At 40.0% G+C, this 22,576-nt stretch overlaps 1 protein-coding gene across 1 annotated transcript in view; it reads right to left on the bottom strand.

Moving 5' to 3' along the window:
• IL1RL2 (interleukin 1 receptor-like 2) overlaps positions 1 to 21,782 on the bottom strand; it is a 25,616-nt gene extending 3,834 nt beyond the window's left edge. Inside the window, exons 1-8 of the mRNA XM_004686179.1 lie at positions 21,725 to 21,782; positions 20,681 to 20,915; positions 18,138 to 18,333; positions 16,098 to 16,257; positions 14,371 to 14,445; positions 8,528 to 8,657; positions 7,625 to 7,761; positions 3,887 to 4,030 (exon numbers count right to left, since the gene is read on the bottom strand). Of these exons, the coding sequence (XP_004686236.1) occupies positions 3,887 to 4,030; positions 7,625 to 7,761; positions 8,528 to 8,657; positions 14,371 to 14,445; positions 16,098 to 16,257; positions 18,138 to 18,333; positions 20,681 to 20,915; positions 21,725 to 21,782 (1,135 nt within the window). The remainder of the gene's footprint in view (positions 1 to 3,886; positions 4,031 to 7,624; positions 7,762 to 8,527; positions 8,658 to 14,370; positions 14,446 to 16,097; positions 16,258 to 18,137; positions 18,334 to 20,680; positions 20,916 to 21,724) is intronic.
• Between the last annotated feature and the right edge of the window lie 794 nt (positions 21,783 to 22,576).

Raw genomic sequence — 22,576 nt, 5'->3', positions numbered from 1 at the left:
TGTCTCTGGTGAATCCTCTCACCCCCCACACTTCTGGCTTACAACCCAGCTCTTGTATGCATACAAAAATAAGTCTTTTTAAAAAATAATTAGGAGCGGGAAACCATTACGAAGCTTATCTCTGATTAGTCCTGTGCAACGTCAGACAAGATTTTCCAAAAAAGAGCCCAAGCATTACCTCCAGTCCACGTGCTCCTTCAGAACACAGCCATGTCTTCACAAGGCAGTGGAGAGCTAAAGCGGGGAGGCTGTAGCTGCCTGGACACAGAGACTGTGGTAGAACTACACTAGAAATCCAGGGGCTAAGTCACAAGAGAAAATACAACTTTTGCCTGGCTCTCTTGCTTCTGAAATGCTTTAAAGCCAGTCACTCTGCCCTGAGGAGACCCAAAGGAACCTAAACAGAGAGACAACTCAGAGAGAACTTTGTAGAGGGAAGCTGAAGCCACCCATCAGCCCGTGCCACAGCTGAGCCCCCAGTGTTCTATAACCATCCCAGGCTGGGTAGATTCACCGTTGGTTTGGGCAGTTTAAAAGAGAAACTTGGAACACTTGGCACCATCCCCATAGGTTTCCTAATATTAGCAGGGGAAACCAGCCAGCAGGGAGACAGCAATCTGGACCCTGTGAATCTCTACATGCTTTCTCTTCTCAGAGCCATTTTCCGATGCACCCTCCTACACACCACTTCTGCCGCACCCCATTCTCTGATACTGCCCTTATGGGTGGAGACTGCTCAGGTGCGCCCACTTACACACGCCCACCCCCTACTCCAGGTGTCCACCAACAGGCACTTGGGCCCCAGGCCCACACTCCCAAGCGCCTCCTGTATTCAAGGCCACAGGTGATAGCCACAGAAGCCAATGGTATGAAAGCCTGAGCACTTCCACTTACCAGCCTTCCCTACCTGTCCATGTTCCTGACCAAATCCACAAGCCACATAAATGGTTGGTTTCTGCCATGAAGTTTTAAGATAGTCAAAATGACTAAAATAGCAATTAAGGAGTAGCAACAAATAATGATGAGTCTATTTCAAGAAAATTCCAGAACAGTAGTCTATTAGTGAGCTCTCTGAGGAACTGGGCTCTGCCGGCAGACACACACACAGCTGCCCTGTGAAATGATTGACCGTTCACCCAGGGTCTGGCTAAGTTCCTTTCATTTTCCTAGCATAGTCAACTCTACTTTTGGTATTAAAGCCTCTGCATGGCCTTAGCTTAGCTGTTAGCAAAAAGACAGAGGTTTATTTCTCTAAATATGATCCAGCTAACATGGAAACCTGATCAAACTGGACCAGTGTGGAATTCAGAGAATATCAATTTGACCTTTATATAAGAACTTTTACTAAATCATATAAGGTCTGGTGTTTTGGACCTAACATGCAAAGAAGATACTTGAAAGCAACATGAAAATGCTATTATTACATTTATCATGGGAAGGTTGATACAGACAAGTCGCATAGCATATCACACCCTTTTAATTGAGCACTCCCTATAAAATATTTTCCTTGGAAAATTGTCCCAGAAAAAAACATGTGCTCTCCTGAACAACTGGGAGGTTGTTTTACGACTGGGAGGTTTTATTTTACTACTCTACACTATTTCCCTTTGCTTGCTATACTTGTTTTGTTCTTGTTTTTAGTTGTTCTGTTTACATGAACATTCTCCACAGATCTCTTTGGTACAAGGTGAGGCATATACTAGTAGACTTGCAAACCACTCCTTATATTTCGGTACATGCATGCACATGTGGAACAAGAATATTTAAATTCCTCCTATGACTTAATGGAGAATAAATAAAACCCCTCAATTTTAACCAATCTTATAGATGACTTAACAAAATGGGTAGTTACACTCACTTATTAGTCATGTTATAAAACTTGACTAGCTGGAATAAACATGTCACAAGAAAGATACTGTTTCTCTTCCTCATTTATATTTGACATCCATCAATCATCCCTTGTTCCCAAAATAACTCAGAAATAACTCAAAATAACTCAGAAAATCTCAAGAGACACAAGCTGGAAACAACATCTGGACTAATCTGGGAGTCTAGTCACTAGCTTGCCAATACTCAGTGAGGTACTATAGGATAGTTCTCACAGACTGAGTTGCAGAGAATTTAATCACAATTTAAATTAAAATTTTGAATTTAAAACAAAGAAGGCCATTGGCTGAATAGAGATTCTGATCTCCAAACCTCCACTCCACTGGTTCCAAATGTGCCTGAGGCCAGCCTCAGCCGAAGGTGGGGTCCCTGGGCCTCTTCCCCCTCTCAGGGTGAGTCACTATTCCTTTTTTCTCTTCCTGCTAAACCTGACCTCACCAACAAACAAGCAGCTTCACCATGCAGTCCGCTCTCACCCTTCTGGGAGTGTCAGTGAGTCAGGAGTGAGGAACATCATGAGCCAGAGTTCTGGGAACACCACCTCTGCCGTCCTCTGTCAGTCAACACACACAGCAGCTCTGTCAGAACAGGTTAAGTCACCGCGCAGGCGCAGTGAAGTCTCCGCGCAACCCAAGCAACTCAAGCAGGCAGGAACCCTGACAGGTGGGCTTCTGGGGAGCGGCTTCTTCAGGGACCCAGCCACACACACACACACACACACACACACATCAGCTTTAGGCTGCCTTAGATGTGCAAAGCCAGACTTCCACAGTTGGGTTTTGTCATCCAGACAGACCTCATTACTTGCTGTGTGGCTCAAGAGCTCCTGATTTTGAATTCTTAATTCAAACTTAGAATAAAATCCAAGTTAGGATGTCCAAGTTTTAGCAAACATGTGGACAACACTTGTACTATCTTTTTTTTTTTTTTTCCTCCTTTTTGCTTACAAAATAGGCGTTTGGACACCGGCTTCCCAGACGTACCTACTCTGAATTACAAGTCTCTGAACCTGAAAGGCATACATATATGAGCTGCGCGGACTTCTCTTGACCTTATATTAATTTTTTTCATCCAACATAGGGATACTAAAACAGATTTATTACTGATTTCAAGGCATTAATAGATTACAGCCATTCACAGTCAAAAAGAAAACAGCACAGACTGAACCCCACGTGGTAGAAAGTGCCTGCCCCTCAGGTTTTCATCACCACAGTGAGGCGCTTCTGTGTGCAGTAGCAGGGCAGGGCCCAGGCTCTGCAGATCAAAAACCCCAGGTCAGAGTAGCATTCACAGCTTGCTTTGGCCACCAGACAGAGTCCCCTCACCCCTGGAGAGTCTCTTCAGTGCTTCCCTCACAGTGTTGCTCCCCAGCACTCTGTGAAAGGAGATATGACCCTTTCATCTCGCTCCCTCCTGTCCTCCTTCCTTGCACTTCATAGTTGAGAAAAAAAAAACTAAATGCCCTTCTAAGATGTCTCAGGGAGTAAGTGGACAACTCCAATTCCATTCAGGTTTTTCTCTCCAAATCAAGAGCTAGAGATATAAATCTTTTCAGGCACCAAATACAGGGCCTAGGCAGAGGTTCAACCCCAGCCTGCTCACGCTTCTTCATAACAGAAATCCTGTTCAGAAACCCACCATCTTGAACACATGGATGGAGAGCACTTTGTTTCTGGAAAAAGTGTCTTCTTTTGCAAGCACTCCTGGTTAGGAGAAACTTTCTAAAATGGTTGCACCAGGACCCAGAAGGTGCTCTGGTCCTGTTGCTTAGTAACTCTTGGTCACTTTGAGCCCGCAAGCCTCAGCATACTGGGCCATGCTATTGGCCATGGACAAGTCATTTCTCTAGGTATAAAAGTTCGAAGTAGCTTACTTCCTCTAATTCTCCAGCATCATGAGAGATAAGCAAGCACAATATGCCATGTAAGATTACAGTGGTGGTATGATGGATGGGGATACCAGTAAAGAGGCATTTCTCTCAGGGGTTACCCACACTGACCTTCTGTGGCTCGAGTAGAACGGAAGGCACTTCGATACCAAAGTACAATGTCAATCTTAAAAATGTTGTGGATACACACAACAGTGGCCATCACACCTGTCAAGATGAGAAGTCCACCTAGCAAATAAGCTCGAAAATCTGGATCTACAAACAACAAAAACAAAAAAAATAAGCGAATACATACAAACAAGAGTCAAGCATATACTTCTCACAGACAGATCACATACAAAATGGAAATGTATTTGATGTCAATAAAGAAGCCCCTTAAATATGTCTTTAGAGTTAAATAAAAGGAACAAGTACAATAACTGATGCAGATCATACATTGTAGGAAACAAATGGATGCTGGGGAACATGGGGAGGAAAATTCTGAAAACCTAAGCTGCTGACAGTGAGTGCATGCAGGTTGGGGGGTCGGGGGGAACGGAGAGGGCAACTCTAGGCTCTTCGATCTGGAGCCTGAGTAGGTTAAGTTCTCCAGGAGCTTCTGTAGTGCATTATGGTTGTAGAACTGTTACAACTGCTTATTTCTAACACTTAGTCAAAAGTGAGCAGCAAAACACTCATCAGAAATAGCAAGCTATCAGCTGTATCCCCTGGACAGTTTCTCCACTGGCTCCCCAAGACGCACAAAGCCAAATGCCCGCCTCACCCTCCCAGTACCACCAGAATCCAGACCTCTGTCTGCCAGACTATGTCAGAAAGACTTTTATACCCTGTTCTGCCTGGTGAGCAGAACACACAGCTCATTGCAACAAAACTGGGGTAGGAGAAAACCAAGCAGCAGAACCAGTTCTTCTGGAAATCCAAGTCCCTGAAAAAGCAAGTTCCTACAGATCACAGAAGAGGAACAGCACAGCTTTGCCCTCACCACAACACAGACATCTGCCACCAAAGAAGGAGGCTCCAGGAAGGGGAGAATTAGAAAAGGGAAGACAAAGAGAGGAAGAGAAATCCTCCTCATTCTTAGAGGCCACCACACACACCACTTCCTGATTTTCCAGACCCTAACAGAAGGTGGGGAGCGGCATCTCTTGTAGGTAGACTCAGGTGATGGTCAGAGATTCCTAAGTGGGTCATTCATGGCATTCAGGGGTGCCTATACCCTCTTTTCTTTGAATGAGCTAAAAGACAATGAAATTAGAAATAGGGAGATCGGCCCTCCCTGATGGTGTAACAGGATAGGATGCAGCACAGCAAGCTAGCTGCAGCCACCTCACTGTGAGTTCGATTCCTGGCCTGGCCCCAGAGGAGACCCACATGGCATAGCAGACCTCACCTGACCTGCCTGCTGCTCCCCTCAGCAGTGTCCTCCGTTGATCTGCCTGTTCTGCTACCCACTCTGGCTCTGGTGAATCCTCTCACAGTCCCTACACCTACCCCAGTTCTGTATGCATAAATAAATAAATCCTTTGGAAAAAAAAAAGAAATAGAGAGTTCATGGATAAGCTCAAAGGTGTTTAGGTTGTGAACTGATTTAAGTGGTGTCCTGGTGAAGGGACTGATAAAGATGGGATGTACCATTATGGTCCCCATGGCTCCCAGCAGCCTTCAACTGAGATGGTAGCTGAGAACAGTGATTAAAAGAAACTCACAGAAAGGTACACACAATCTATAAAAGTTTCTAAGAGCCTTGCTACAGAAAACTAAGGAAGATTCAAATGTGAGGTGCCTTCCACAAAAATAAAAAAGTCAAATGGGGAAGCTATAAGTTTACATCTGGCCCCAAGTAAACCTACAATACTCCTAGATTTAAAAGAGTAATGTTCCTATGCATTTAGGAGAAATGAAGGAAAATGGAAAAATGTGTTGCGTGTGAGAGGTGAAATGAGAGTTGGCAAGAACACAGATGAATTTAGCAAGCACAGGTTTACAAGTGACCTGAAACAAAGGAGGTGAATCACCCCTTACCCCTCCTGAGGATTGGAGGGTGTCACTGAAAACAGCACCAAGGCCTCCAAGCCTAGACTTTGCTTCGGGATCCTTTTGAACACAGTGCTTCCAAGTAGGCTGTGAGTAGGAGTCAGTATCAACTGGGAAAACTCTATTGCTCATCTTTGGTCTAAGTTAACAGACAAAGAATTCAAACATCTAAATTGAGACAGATTTCCATTATAACCATGACAGACCTCTGGCACCTTCCAAGGCTTCCAGTCAGCTCCCCTTTTTTCTTGGGTAGAACTTGAGGTATTCTCTCTAGCAATTTTATGAATAAAATCTCACAAAATAATGCTTTTACATAAGTAGCAAGGCCCACACACAGCAATTTCCATAGTGGCATTATCTGCTAATAGGAGCAAATTGTGAACAATGAGAACACAAATATAGAAAAATTGAGAAAGTATGATTTAATTATAATCGAATAGGATTCAGCCATGAAATACAGCTCATGTTCCATCACTGGTGTATCAATAAACCAAAGGAAAGAAGCAAGACATAAAATAAAACAAACTGTAGTTCTCCTTATATAATATAGTAGACAGCTGGAATTGCCGTTCTCCTTATATAATATAGTACACAGCTGGAATTGCACAAGGGGGGAGAACGGCATTGGAGATGTCAACTGCATTGCAATTGCACAGGAATGACAGTTGGTATCAAAGAAGGAAGCAGGAGAATTTGGAAAGACCAGCAGCAACAACATACCACAAGAATTACCCACATGTACCATGTACCCACATGTACAAGAATGACCAGGAGGAAAGTGACTTTCTGTGACAAAGAAAAGCCAGTGAGGAGAGGAGAAATGGATAGTGGTAACTGATTAGCCCAGATTCCATCCACCTGATGTAACCCAAGACGGCACCCCACGGGATCTAAGGTGAGGAGAGGGGGAGCTGTGTGCTCACTCTCCATGAAGGCATTTGGGGGCAAACTGGACTTTGGCCTCCATGTCATGGATGGAAGGAGGGCCATGAGCATACCCAGGACCATAGTCTGATGCAGACACACCTCCACTCACCACTACTCAAAGGGAGTTGATGTCACTCCCCAGCTCGGGAACTTGACATTCACTAGCTCCACACACCAGTGACTGAACTAATGTTTTATGTTAAGTACTAGAAAAATATTTCTTGTAGGACTTTAGGGACACGCAGTTAAACATGGCTTTAATTGATCCTTAAGTTCCACTAGCAAATTCAAGCCTTTTTTGAATAGAATCAAGATAAAATGCTGCTTAATAAACCACATTTTCACAAGTACTTCATACACTCCCCCTAACATGTTATGAATTAAAAGTCCCTAACACCTATTCTCAAACAAATGATTTTATCCTTCACTACCTATTTTCTGGCTCTATTTCCACCAATAGATACTCAATGCACTGTTAGTGTAATTTGCAATTTGCAAATTGTGTATACACATGGGATTGAAGTCTTCCTGATCAAATATCAGAATCCAGCCTCTCTTAATAACTTTGCAAAATTACATGACAAAAGTATACATAAGCATTTTATTTTCACATCAAATTAGTTATAATAAAGAACCTGGGAGCTGAAAATCATAAGCAAATGACTTAAAAAGTTGAGTGACTGGGTTTGATAAAGGAAAGTCCTATTTTCTAGAATGTTCGTCCATAAAATCTTAAAATATATTAATAAAACACTTTCAAAATACATAAATGAAATCATAGTCTCACTCTAAGAACATCATCAGCTACTGTGTCTGCTTTTCCTTGGACTTTCTCTAATGTTGCCTCTCTGAGCGTTTCTTGTCCTGGCGCCCCTGACACATTACCTGGGAGTTTTAATATAAAGTAAGCTGCAGATACTCCAGCATGGCATGTAAAAGGGAGGCCATAATCTTCCATTTTCACTTCCAGAAAGGTTATATTCATCGTATAAAAATTATGATCCTTAAAATAAGTACAGTTTCTATAAAAGAAAAGAATCAATCATTACTACATGAGTCATATTTACCCAATATATTTTATAATCTTTATTCCTAAGGATAAAACTACTTCCTGGGAACATCATTTTATCCTCAGAATACTTCACTGAGTAGCTTGCAGGGGTGTATAGGTGGAGCATTCTAAATTTGCACTTTCTTCTGGACAGTCAGAGAAGTGTGGTTCTGCTCAACACAGACATTATCCTCAACCCTAAAGAGTGTTCTCTGACTTACTCCCCACTTATCTATCTACCTTGTAAATCCCAACTAAAGGTCTTCTGCCCACTGGTTTCTCTAAGCCTATTTCACACTTCCTTGATACCACCATAAACCAAGATGGCAGCACTCAACTAGCTAAATAATGGACTGTTTCTCCCGTAAGTCTCTGTGTTGTTATTTAAGCTTTGAAGATTGATGGTTCATGATTTAACTAAACAGGAAAGAGACTGGTTTTCAGCATTAGCTGAGTGACACTGATCTTGTTGCTTTAGGCATGCTTTAACTTGGTCTCATCTCTTTAACTAGGTTGGAAGCAGGAGCAAATCACACTTGCTTAAACCAGTCACAGGGCCACACACAGTGTCACCATTGAAAGACAACCGGAAGGTGTCAGGAGACAGTAAAAACTGACTGACAAATACAGTACGAACAGCAGAACTAACTCAGCTGAAGGGATTCTTGCTAGTTTTCAGAGAAGCAAAAAAAAAACAAACAAAAAAAAAAAAAAAAAAAAAAAACCCAAACACCTACTCGAAGCCTTCTCTGATTCGTTTGGATTCACTATAGTAAACATCCACCAAAGTGTTGTTGACTCTCCAGCACCTCAGATTTGTATTCCCCTTCGTGTCTGTTATGTTGCAGTCGATAATTAGGGTGGAGCCTATAGAAGTCAAATCCATAAAGTAAAATTAATGCTTTTTTAAATGACCTGGTGACAACTGCCCTTCCTTATAAGCCTTGAACAGCTTTCGATTACCAGAAATACTTCCCCAAGGTCAATGTGAATCTACTTAATTCTCTCCCTGGAAGATCTTAACTGACAAGTGACCTTCCAGGATGTCCATTGTACAAAGATCGGCATCTATGGCCAATATCAACAGTTTCTGATCGATGACCACAATATCAGAGGTACATATCCCTCTTTATTCTTAGGAATATTCTCAAAGAATCTTACTGTTTACAAGTATTTCACACACATTTTTCTTTCTGTCTTCAAAATAATCCAAAGTAGAAGAAAAAAGAGGTGATATTACTCCCATTTTATAGATAAGAGAATTGAAACTCAGACAGATTGAGTGATTTGCCCAGGTCATAAGTCAAGAAGAAATGAGCTTTGAGATCTGGTGATCAAATTCAAAATCCAGTCATATTTCTACATCAGCAGTTGTCACTCAGCTCATTCCCCATTTCCCTTACATTGTCTCCACACACAAATTTATTTAACACATTTATATTTTTTGTTATATTTTGCTTCATTTTTCCCAAGAAAATAATAAATTCCATCTATTTATTACATGTAAAAAAATACTGTCCTTCTAAATAGTACTTCAAGTTTCTTTATTCTAGATGGTTGTTAAAATTTGGGGGAGAGGTGGTGGCACAGGGGTGATTTGGTGATGGGAAACCCGTGGGGATTACAATTGAGATGAAAAAAAAAATGTGCAAAATGATGTAAAAATAAACTTTTTAATAAAAAAAAATTGGGGGGAGAACTACAACATAGGTATAGTCAAAAATATAGACTATGAATGAATTATTTTAATTACACATGGTGCTATAACAGAATACTGTTGAACTATTTAAAGTAACCGCCCATGCCTCATTTCCTGCATCAAGAAAATAACATAGTGCCAGGATCCCAGAAGTCTGATATGTGCCACTTCCCTGTCCACTTTATATTTTATCACTTATGTATTCGTATTTGAACTCTGGCTTCTATTACTCAACATTTTATTTGTGAGCTCTTTGCACTGTTACGTGTGTCTACACTGCGTTCAGACAATGGATTGTACAGCTACTTATTTCTTCCGCTGCTGCTGTAAGCATATCTGCATTGTTCTCAATATTCGCCTGGTATGCCAGAGGCTGCTGTGCGCACTTTTCATGTTAACCTACTAGCGAAATCGGTAGATCACAGGTTACAAATATCTTCAACTTTCATTGATGCCAAACTGTCTTCTAAAGCAGCTGTTCCAACTCCCACCTCCACCCGCAGCGTCCTTAGTCTACTCAGCAATACGTGGTATTGTCAGTCTGCTTTAGTCTGGCCATCTTGAGGTTGGTGCCGTATTACATTGGGAATTAAATTGATATCTCGCTAGACAGCACCTGGTCAAGAACCTTTGAAGTTTTTACTGGTCATGTGGATGTTCTCCGCTGTTATCTGTCTGCCTGAATTGTTTGTCTATCTTCCCAATAGGTTTTTTTTTCCCCCCCCTCATTGCTTTAGAGGAATTCTTCACAGATTCTGGGACTGACACCTTTGTTCTCTTGTTCCAAGTATCCCTTTCTCTGCTCTGGGTTGTCTTTTTGTTCTTTTAATATCTTGTAATTATCACAAATTTTTATTTTTAATGCAGTTCAGTTTATCAGTTTTTTTTCCTTCAGTTTTTTGCTTAGATTTTTTTTCTCCTGTGTGAAGTGCTTATTTTCCTGACCTGATAAATGAATTAAGGACTATTCTATCTTTTTCTACTCTCTCAAATAATTTGTTTAAAATTGCTGTTATTTCTCTATTTAATATTTTGTAGAATTCACCAGTAAAGCCAGCTGGACCCAGAATTGTGCCTTCTCTCTCAATAAGTCATACAAGGTTTACAATTTCATTCCACTTTTTAAAAATCATTCCTTAGACATGTTTTGTCAAGTTTCAGAGCAGTCAGTGAAATGCAATTGGCCTTAAAATACACATGTGTATTAATTTTGGAGAAATCACCTATTTTTTATGCTAATTATTGTTTGTCCCTAATTTTTTTTCTATTTCTATTATAAGTATAAATGTAACTTCCCCCAATTACATAGTATACATGCTTTGAAAACTTTACTTTGTATTGGAATAACCTTATTAAACAACTACTAATGATTACTATTTAAAATAATTTACTTAGAATTTCTAAGCAAGTATCGATAGATCTTGGAAAATAATTATAAGCTCTTCGAAGGTCTACATCTCTTATCTTTTAAATTGTCTATATACACTGTCAAAATTTTCAAAGACAGGATGGAGGGACAGTTTAATTAAGAGTTAATTACAGGTATACTTATCTTTTCTGTGTGTTTTTTGAAATCCACTATTCACATGAGTGATCTGTAGACAAATATCTTTTAATATGTTATCATTATTTCCTTGAAAGTTTTGTTAACTATATTTTTCACACAATAGGTAGTATTTTTTAACCTGTTTATAATTACAAGCTGAAAATCTATCATATGCTGACCTCTGATAAATTACGATACATAAAGTTTAATAACAGAAGATTTGTGTTGTGCATATGCTACTGAATATATTAGTCTACAAACCATATTAGGTTGGACAGATTCTAAAAAATCTTCCAAACAGTCGAATACAATCACACCAGCTCAACTACATGTCTATGGAATTCTGTGCTATCCTTGTAGATCAGTGTCACGTGTAACCTATAAATAACCTAATTAAGCTTTGAAAGGTTTCCCTTTCAAAGTTACAGTTTACTTGGAAGTCATTTAACTTAACTCCCTCACCCTTTATGGGCAAGAAAATTAGTTCAGACAAGTTCAAACCGAAGTGTATTAAGCAGTTACAACCAAGACCCCGCCAGCATCTCCTAATGCTTCTTAACCCAGGTCTACCTACTGCAATGCCGCTGAGGCTACATTTCTTCTCTCTTCTCTGAAAAATCACATTTTTGTCTAGAACATGTTGTAAATGATCATTTGGGTGATCATTTCTAAAGCCCTTAAAACTTAACAGTCATTTTTTGCTTGTTTATTTAATAATGGGTAAATCTGGATAAGATGCTTGTGGTAATATGAATACCTCCTTCTCCAATACTTAAAGCAAAGAGAACAAAACCTGGTTGAGTAAAACAAAAGGTGAAAGGGCCCATTCAAGGTCATTAAGACCCAGAGAAAACTGGCAGGTATTTGGTGCAAGTGTATTGAAGGCATTCAAGCTAGGCAGAAATTTGTTTTAATAAATATGCACATTATTCTAAAGACTCTTGCTGTAAAATGACAACTGCTAAAGGTAATACAGACACATGCATCCTACACAGAGTCCCCTGTACAGAAGGCACAGAGACACCAACACAGAACTGTAGGGGAGGACCTCACAGGATGTCAGGGGGGCCCAGGACACCGTAAAGTCAAGCTGAGAGATACTGCAGGGTTTAGTCAATCTAGATGGTTTAGGCTGGAAAGACAACTTTTCCTAAGAGTTGGGTTAATTTTTTGTCTTCAAATCTCTACTGCATCTTGTCTACAAGGCCCCAATTAATACTTAAAGGAAATTCTACAACTTTTTATCTTGACAGTTGCCTTTCTCCCTCTTTTGGGAAGTTAACAGTATTTTGCTTCTGAGCTGGGATTCTCCTTGTCCCCCTCCTTGTCCAACCAGTCCAGGTGCACCTGCAGGAACACCTGTGGTAGACTTGCTGAACCACCTGAGGAGGCCTCACACCCCATGCCCAGCACTTAGTGAAAGTTGGTGGAGCAGTTCCCCAGCGGTTGGCCCCAAGGAAGGCCCAGGTGTTTAGTGGGCATGGCCACACTGGCAGAGCCCAGTACGGCTTCCTTCCCCAGGGTAAAAGCCCAGGATGCCTGCTTCCTTCCAAGTTTACTAAAAAGAACTCTCCTTGAAACATAGGAATCCAGAGCCTGTAAAAAGATCATATTTCCGGCCCTCCCTGGTGGCGCAGCGGGTTAAAGCACAGCACTGAGAATCTAAAGCCTCTTCCGCATGAGTTCTATCCCCGCCTGCCCCGGAGGTGACCCATGACGGGGCAGACATCTCCTGACCCGCCCGCTGCTCCCCTCAGCAGTGTACTTCGTCGATCTGCCTGTTCTGCTCCCCACTCTGTCTCTGGTGAAGCCTCTCACCGCCCCTGAGCCTCTGGCCTGTACCCCAGTTCTGTATGCACAAATAAGTAAATCTTTAAAAAAAAAAAAAAAAGATCATATTTCCTTTCATTTCTGTCTTTTATATTTGGGAGACTAGATTTGCTGGAAGTTTTTCTATCTTCTTTTTTTAAAATGTATCCTCCACCTCCCCACCCAGCCCTTTTAACTTATAATCCTGTGACTTAACAACTCTAGTTGGTTTTTATTTTTTGTGTAATGAATTCATTCTTTTTATATTTTAATTATTTCTACACTTATTAGTAATAATGATATATAAACTTACAAGCTGTTGAGATTGAATTCTGATCTGCTATATTTTAAACATTCTATTACTAAGCTTTTGGACCGATTGCTATCAAGAAAGCAAATAACTAGAAGATGAAATTTTTTGTTTCTTAATCTTTAACAGTGGGTTTGGGGGTAGTTTCATAATTGTTTTTGAGCTATAAATATCTGGACTCACTACATTGTGCTGGAACTACACTATCTGTATAATTTCCTCCTCAGGAGCCCTGAGTGATTTATGGATGTTTATGAAAGTTATCTGTTGAACATATTGTTCTTATTATATTACTAGAAGCTTTTAGATCTTTATTTGACTAACAAACTTGTAAAAGCCAAAGTACATTAAAATCTCCCACTATAACTGAAACAACTGAATTGTCTCATGCAATGTCCTATATTTATGAGTTTTAGCTTTATATAGTTTGAAACATTGTTAGTTGACATGTAAAAATTTTTATTTGGGGATGTGTTGCTATTTTTTATTAGGATAAAATGATCCAATTTGTCATTTAATTCCTTTGCATTTAGATTAATATTGCCAGTCTAATTTCTCTGAATTAATTTTACAAACTACACATTGCGTATGCATTTATTTTTAATTAATGTCATGAATTTTTAGATAAGTCTTTTGAGAAGAGCATATAATTGAATTTAATATTTGACTCAACCTGAGCATTTGTCTTTTAATTTACTTTTTTCTTCAGAAAATAATCAGCAGTGTTTTATTTTACTAGTGATGCTCTTTAAATTTAGGAAAATTATTTGCTCCCTTTTCATTTACTTAGATCCAAGTTAAAGAAATGTTTATTGATCGCTTCCTATTAAATTAGGTATATATCATAACTTCTCCTGCTCCTTGCATACACTTTCCTGGATGAGATAATTTAATCAATGATGGACATAATTTAGTAGTATTTTATGTACCAACTCTTCCAGGATGTTTATGTCATTTTCATTGTCTTTGTAATAACAGAGCCACAGCAATCATTTAGATCCCCATGCTCGCTGAGAGGCCTTTGCAACCACAGGTTCCCCAGCTTCAACTCGATTTTTATTTTGATCCCTATCCTAATGAGCCAGATGTTCTCAAACCTGGAAATTGGATATATATGAGATTTGTCTTCATCCTGGAAATTCAAAAAATTCACATAGGTATGTGGATCTAACAATTTTTGCCCTTATTGATTTAATGAATTCAATAATTTACTTACCAGGTTTTACTTCAATTGAGTTGTTTTTTGGGTAAATGATTTTAGGGATTCTTCCTCCAAATACAGCTTTTTCTGCTAAGAAATCATACCCTCATGAAATGAAATTAAACTCACTTATGAAACATTCCCAACATATAAATCTATATAAATGCAATAACAGTGTAAAGAAAACATGGCACAGAGTAGAATTTTGATAAACATTGATCAAGAAAAAACAAAACTCGTGATAAAATTTAAATCGTAAATTCATATTTTCAAACAGAAATGATTAAATTGCGAAGGAAAAGGTCAAAAAGCATCTCTCCATCTGTAATGCATTCATGTTACCCATGTGAACCTTATGTCTCACCTGTATTTCTGCACCTCTGTTTTGCACTCTCAGCTCTGTAGATCATTGTGTGTACAGCAGCCATAGTGAGCTTTAAGAAGGTAAGTCACACCATACTACTTTCCTGCTCCCAAACCCTCTGAATATTTGCCATTGTTCTTGGAATAAAATCCATATTCCCCACTCTGGATTGCATGTCTCTGCCTAATCTTGGCCTCTGACTACTTCTCCAGCCTGATTACCTGTCATTATACCCCTCACTCAGCATCACTCCTGCCAACCTGCCTATTTCCCACCCATCAGATATACCATGGTCTTTTTTTTTTAAGATTTAATTATTTATTTATGCATACTGGGGTGCAGGCCAGAGGTGCAGAGGGTGAGAATTCAGCAGAGACAGCATGGGGAGCAGAACAGGTAAAGCTACAGAAATACACTGCTGAGGGGAGCAGCAGGAGAGACAAGAGAGGTCTGCTGCCCCATCAGTGTATGTCAGCTGATCTGCCTGTTCCGCTGCCCATTCATCTCTGGTGAGTCCCCTCTCCCCCCACACCTCTGGCCTATACCAAATTCTTATATGCATAAATAAATATATATTTAAAAAAAACTAAAAATGACCTAAATAATTTTTAAAGACTTATTTATTTATGCATACAGAACTGGGGTACAGGCCAGAGGTGCAGAGGCAGTGAGAAGATTCACCAGAGACAGTGGGGAGCAGAATAGGCCAACTGACAAAGTACACTACTGAGGGAAGCAGCAGGCAGGTCAGGAGAGGTTTGCCGCACCATGTGGATCACCTCTGGGGCGGGGATCAAACTCATACTGAAGTGGCTTTAGCTTCTTAGTGCTGTGCTTTAACCTGCTGCGCCACCAGGGAGGCAGGTTGATAATTTTTAATGCTTCTTTTCCCCAAAGATCCTGTGGTCAAATCTCCAGTTTATACATTCAAGAAAGGCAGTATCTTTGAATCAAGAGCTGAACCCCCATGAGCATTAGACCACCATGGAACCAAGCTCTTGAACCCTGCAGTCTCTGAAGCAGGAGGAGATCAAAGGTGAAATGACCAACTGAAATGGTCACACTCCTGGTGGTCAAGGGAAATGAGAATAATGTTAACTCTATTGTTTATTGAATTCCTGCATTTTTCTAGACACCTCAGTCGATACTCTATGTCCATGATCCCATCTAATTTTCTCAAATAAGTTTTGAGTAGTCAGTTTTTTCAGATGAGAAAACTAAACTATTCATGTGCTTTGCCTTACTCTTTCTAGTATCTGATTGTAATAATGACAAATTTGCTAACCCCCAAGAAAACAAAGATGGAGAACACTTCTGCCCAGAAGTCACCTGTCACAGTGTCAAGGGGAAGTCAAGGTGATGGAGATGACATACTTACTGGTGGTCACCGTAATGCTATTTAAAACACTGTACTGTCTGCCTGCATGTGTCAGTCTTGCTAGACACGCATAGTTCCCTCTGTCATCTGCGGAAACATTATTCACTGAAAGCTTCATTCTCAAAGGAGTAAACCGCTCTCCTTTAATCTCTTTACAGTCCTAAAAAGCAAAAATGAAACAAAAATTGGGGTACTTTTACTTTCCTAGTTACCACTGTCCAGTAAACTGTGAGGGAGATACAAAAAAAAAATCTGTGGTCCTTAGACCTTAGATAACTTTAATTTCTTGAATACAAATATATATATTTGACACAGGATATTTTAAATGAGTGCTATAGATATTAAGTCAATTAAGAGTTGAAAGAAATGAAGCCTACATATGCTAGAAGGACAATTTCATGGAAGAGGATTGGGGCTGAGCCATGAAGAGGTTTAAGAGGAAGATGTGAATAGGCAGTGGTGTCAATACACAGGAACCCACCTCTCCCTGTGAACCACCTTAATGGCATCAAGACCCCTTGCCAAGATTACCCAGGTGAGCCTGACGGCTTCAACTACATCACAGGCCTAATTACATCTTCTCCACCTATTAGGGGTTGGACTTTCCAGAGGCTCAAAATAATTCTTGACCACCATCCTATTTGTAGGGCTTAGCAATAATGAAGTTGGCAGAGTAGCTTATGAGGAGCTGATATCACTTCATTTCTTATGTCACCAATGTTGTTTATACCCATCAAACTAAATTCAAATGTTAAGTACAATACAAAATCCTACACCATTTTTGAAGGGATCCAGAATATTCCTGTGAGCATACAAACTAATTCAAATTTTAAGCAATGTAGCTACAACAATGAAATTGAGTATTTTATTCATTTGCATATCCTACAGTCTAGCAATTCTGAAGCTGGTTATGAGGTACCCACCCCCCCAAATTTCACAATGGCAAGTATGTATTCAAAGACAAGGACAAGAACACCCATTGCCACACTCCTTGTAACAGAGAAAAATGGACACAAATTAAATATGGTGAAACAGAACGGAGTGGCCAAAAATCTATTTTTTTTGAGTAACAGAACTGGTAAATCTCTTATGAATTGAATCAAGTAAGTATGTATGTGTATGCGAGTGAGAGAGAGAGGCATGCAGGGAGAACCAATGTGCTAGAATAGGGTTTTAAATGAGAAGCCTTTTACAGAAATGGCAATAGAAGTCTTGCTAAATTCATGCCAGTATTTAAAATACTTCATAAGTTGGGCAATGTCTTAGAAAATAAAATCTTACCAAAATTCACTCAAGTATAAAAAAGAAAATTGGATATTCCTAATTACTATGGAAGAAACTGAATCAGCAGGTGAAAACCTTCTCACAATTAAAACTCACAACGAGGATAATTGTAGCAAGTGCTGACAAGCCCAGTTAGGGGGGAACTAACTTCAGGTTTAAATCACTATGCTCGTCCATGCCAAGGATAATACTTTATGTGTCATCATCTGCAAGTATAGTCAAGAAAGAGAATGTTTGAAGGTGAAAACACAAGGTGCAGAAAAGTGAATATAGGCTGCATCGTTTGCATTAACAAGGAAGGAGTAGCAATTTCCTATATAGTATAATACAAGGATAATAAAAGCAAGCAACAAACTAATGATTGCATCCACATGTTACGGAAGGGGTGATGGATATAGGGCTAATATGGAGTAGGAAGAGAATTTCCAAGGGGTGACTTTGTGGGTTTTGTGATGACTGAATCATGTACATGTATAGCAGCCATTAAACAGACTAATACATCTCTTAGAAAAATATAAAAAACAAAGATTGCCTGAAAAATAAAAATAATTGGAAGACATGGTAGAAAAAATACAAAACTATGATAGCCAGAAATTTAAAAATAATCAGAAAGATAAATTTTTAAGGGCAATAAGTTAATAAATCTCTTAAATATACAAATCCCTTCATAACTTCTACCTAAAATCCTGCCTTAAACTTTAAAAAACAAGTTGGTTTTGAAACAAGGAGGAAAAATAACAGCAGGAAAAAAATTACCTTATACCATTCTATTGAATCCAAATTCCAACTCTTGGGGAAGTTCAGATGACATGTAAGGCTGTCATCTTTTCCAACATGTAATATTTGTTTATACTCATCTGATAAATCCAGTTGACTTTTTCTGGAAGGGCCACACCATTGTTTTTTTAAAGCAGTTAGGTTTACATGTATGTTATGACACATGTTTGTATCACTGCAAAAAAAAAAAAACAAAAAACTGGCAGATTGAAACCTCATAAACTATCCCCCAAATATAATGATTCTGTTCATCTTCAAATATTTCCAAATCATCTTTAAGGTATTATGCAAACATTCTGTCCCCAAAAGACAATATACAACTCACAAGTCAATTGCAAAAGGGAAGAATAGTATGTAGAAAGTAGAAACACTAGACAGCACCTTAACCAAGTTAAAAAAAAAAATGAAAATCACAAAAGACAGGCAATGAACACCTTGTTCCCCAAGCCTGGGATTGAAAGGGCCACAGCCCTCCCTAAGCCTACAAGGCCAGAACTAAACTAACTCTTGCAGAAATATCTGGTAAGCCCAAATGAAGAAACATAAAAAATAATTGCCTATTCTCTTTTAAAAATGTCATGAAAAACAGACAGAAGACTGTTTCAGATCTAAGCAACTTGAAAATATAAGACAACTCAATGCAATTTATAATCTTGTATTGCATCAGAGTGAAAAGGAAAGAAAAAAATGTAATAAAGATCATATTACAAAAGACTTATAAAATTAGATTATGGATTGGAGATAGATAAATGTGATGGTTAAATTTTCTGAATATAATACTGTGATTATGTAAAAGAATATTATTTTTGATAGGAAAAATGCGTTGAGACATTAAGGGGTAAAGGAACCTAATATATACAACTCAAATTACCTGGAAAAAATAAACACGTGGGGAGAGAATGATAAGGTAATATGGTAAAATCTTAAACAATGGGAATCTAGTTAAGGGTAGGGAGCACTCTTTATACAGTTCTTGTCATTTTTATGTAAATATGAAATTCTAAATAAAAACATACAATTTATTAAATAGGCCTCATGTCTAGATATGAAAGGTTGTGACATTGTCTTCCCTAACAGAAAAACCAATGTGCTTTTCTACTTTCTGTGAAAAACTGCCTGCCTCCCCATTTCATAGCTTCTAGATTGAAATATTTTAAATGTAGCTCTGACACTCAGAAGAAAATGTGTGAGCTACTATCTCCAACTCTAGTTAATTTACAACCTAGAATAAAACAAGAGAACTGATCACCACAAACTGCAAGCTCCTGATCTATCAGTAAGTGAAATTCCGGAAAGGTGTCAGGCAAACAGGACTGACAACTACCTCCACTGTGTGCTACTAAGTCATTTTGTTCCTCACCAATCTGACATTCAGAAATGAGGGATCTGGCCAGACTCAGACTGGGACATGGAAAGTTCTCTTGTTTTATTCTAGGTTGTGAATTAACTAGAGTTGGAGATTGTAGCTCACACATTTTCTTCTGAGTGTCGGAGCTACATTTAAAATATTTCAATCTAGAAGCTGTGAAATGGGGAGGCGGGCAGTTTTTCACAGAAAGTAGAAAAGCAGACATTGGTTTTTCTGTTAGGGAAGACAATGTCACAACCTTTCATATCTAGACATAAGGCCTATTTAATAAATTGTATGTTTTTATTTAGAATTTCACATTTACAAAGGGCAAATACCAGTACCACCAAATCAAAACATGAGAGGGAAAATGCAACTGCATTTTTGGAGGTCCTGCTGTGCACATGATCTCAGCTAATTTTCATTTCGAACCTATCAGATCAGCATTATTTCCATTTTGCAGAGAAAACCAAGGCTCAGAGATGTCAGATAATTTGTTAAGGTCTAGCAAGGAAAGGATTACAAACTTGGAGCCCTCAAGCAAACTTGGTCCACAGGTATGTTTTACACATGCTTTATAAACTGAAGTCATACACACATACAACATTCACTCTACTTTCCAGGTTCTGTTTAAAAATTGGAAAATTTACTTGAGCTAAATAGATCAGCACCTTTGGTGAGACACACACTTCAAGTTCACCACAGTCTCCATCAAGCTCAATTTTCTCTCCATATCATGTTTTTCTATCACATCCTGTCACAAGATTTAGCATGAAACATATCTGATGCTAAGTCATTGTTAAGTTCCATTCGCAGTTTCCTCACATAAAGTTACCTGAAGGAGGTTTATTCCTATTTGAATGTACCACCTGACAAAAAGTTGGCCTTCCAGGAAAAAAGGCATTGATAATATTGAGATAAACACATTTTCTAAGTTGGTCTGACTCATGGACCATTTATTTCAATGAGAAAAAATACATTTCATGTTCCAACAACAGATTTATAAATTAAAAAACAATCTTATAACAACTGTAAAAGTATGATTTATTCTCCCCATTAAGTTTCCTTCATTTAAAAATGTATTAAGAAATTCTCTAAAAGAGTTATGAATATTATATTTATATTATATAGTGAGATATATGAGAGAGAATTCTATTTTAAATGAGGAACTTACTTTATAACACATTGGTAGATCCCAGAGTCTCCCAGTGCCAAGGGGAGAAACAAAATCCAATTTTGGTACTGGTGAATTCTAGACTGTGTATTTTTGGATATTGGGGTTCTGTTAGGATATTTATACCATGTTACATGGACTTTCCCAGTTGTTAGAGGAGGGTATGTGCAATTAAAAGCAAAAGGCTGGTCTACTGAAGGCGTCTCATTTTGCATACTAACATCGTTGCATGAATCTAGGGAGAGAAAGGGAAAAGCGATCATATAAGAGAACTTAAATGTCATTTAATATACTGTCTAAACAAATGCTTTTTTAATTTTCTAGCCAAGTCGAAATTTTATTCTGGAGTTTCCTCTGTGTGGGGATTTACTAAAAAATAGTTTGATGATCGGAAAGCGTAATTGGAAGGCGTTTACATGTGTCCATAAGGAAAGGAACTTGCCAGATTTCCTGTTCATAAGACACTAACCCTACTTGAAGCGATTTCCCTCTTTCCGTCTATTCTAAGGACTCTTCATTCTTTCTCACTCCTTCAAAGACAGTGTTCCATTCTGAGCCCTCCTTGTCCTAGTTTTTTTCTGTTCTGCCACCCCGTTGCTTCACCCTGTCTTGCATAAAAAATATACATTTCTTATCCCAAAAAGGATTGTGAAAAAATCCATTCACGCTCAAGTTCGTTTTTACCAAATTGCTTAGCTCTCCTTGGAAGAAATTTGTTCTGTGATGGAGTCTTTGTTTTTACTTAGATCATAGAAAGCACTTGAATGAAAAGTATTTACATCAAATTAACCTAACTAGTCCCTCTCTCCAAAGTCACCTCAAAGCTCAGAGACCCTATTGGCCCTGAGCATCAGACACTTGCAAGAGAAACTTGCCGTTTCCCCCACTCCGCGGAATTTCGCGGGTCCCGCTGCCGAAAGCGTTTTCACCAAAGGTGCGTAAGGTGCATGTCACGCTAACCCGGAGGCACCCCGGGGGTTCGCGCGAGCCATAGGAAGGCGCGTAGGGAAGGGAGACCCCCGAAACCCAGGACTGAGCACGTACCTGAGCTGATAACCAGAGACAGAGCGCTGCACACGCCGAAGAACAGCAAGGACAGCATCCTGGTGCTGAGCGGCGGTAAGCAAGGATGGGAGGGGCTGCAACGCGGCCGGGGGCCACCCGCTCGCGCCGGCCGCGCCGGCTCCAGCGCCCTTTGCGACTTAGAGAGCTCCACCTGTGGGCCTGCGTTTACCGGGAAGCGAGCACCAAAGACTGCGCTCCCTTTCGTAGGGCCCCTCCCCCCTTACTCCTCGAGCCGGACCTCCAGAGTCCTGGGAAAGACCAGGGGATGGAGAGGAATCAGGCTGGAGGAGTGAAGTCGGTTCCCCTGGAACGCGCCTTCGCTTCTGTGGGAACCCCCGGCATCCCCTTCGGCCACCTGGCACGGAGGTTCGGTCGGTGTCCTGTGCTGGAGGCAGAGCCAGGGTGTCCTGCCTGCGCCGCGCCGGGTCCCAGCCCTGCTCAGCCGGCGTCCACCCGTGCGCTGCACATTGCCTTCGCTGCGGGTCCTCGATCTCCGGATCCCCGCGGGTGGGGTGAAGCAGATGGAAGCCGTAAACACCTGCTGACTGGGCAGAGGCCAGCTGTTGCCTAAAAGGCCAAGGCCAGGCTGGCAGGAACCGGGGGTGGAAGCCCAGTGCCGCTGGAGAAACCGGGGAACCGAATCAGTCTTGAACTCTTGGCGGTTTCAACTTCTAGCCCCAGACTCGAGCACGTTTTTACCATCTCTTCCCTTCTAAACTTTCCCTACCCTCTGCACCTCAATCCCAGTGGGCTCACCCAGAAGATTCCCAGACCAGTATCCACCTGCCAGTTGAGACTGGGGCGTGCAGGAACTCCCACTGGGTGAATGAA

This window comes from Condylura cristata, unplaced genomic scaffold (genome assembly GCF_000260355.1).
Source record: "Condylura cristata isolate star-nosed mole 26May11 unplaced genomic scaffold, ConCri1.0 scaffold00020, whole genome shotgun sequence".
Classification (NCBI taxonomy): domain Eukaryota; kingdom Metazoa; phylum Chordata; class Mammalia; order Eulipotyphla; family Talpidae; genus Condylura; species Condylura cristata.
This window is presented reverse-complemented; position numbering and strand designations above follow the sequence as displayed.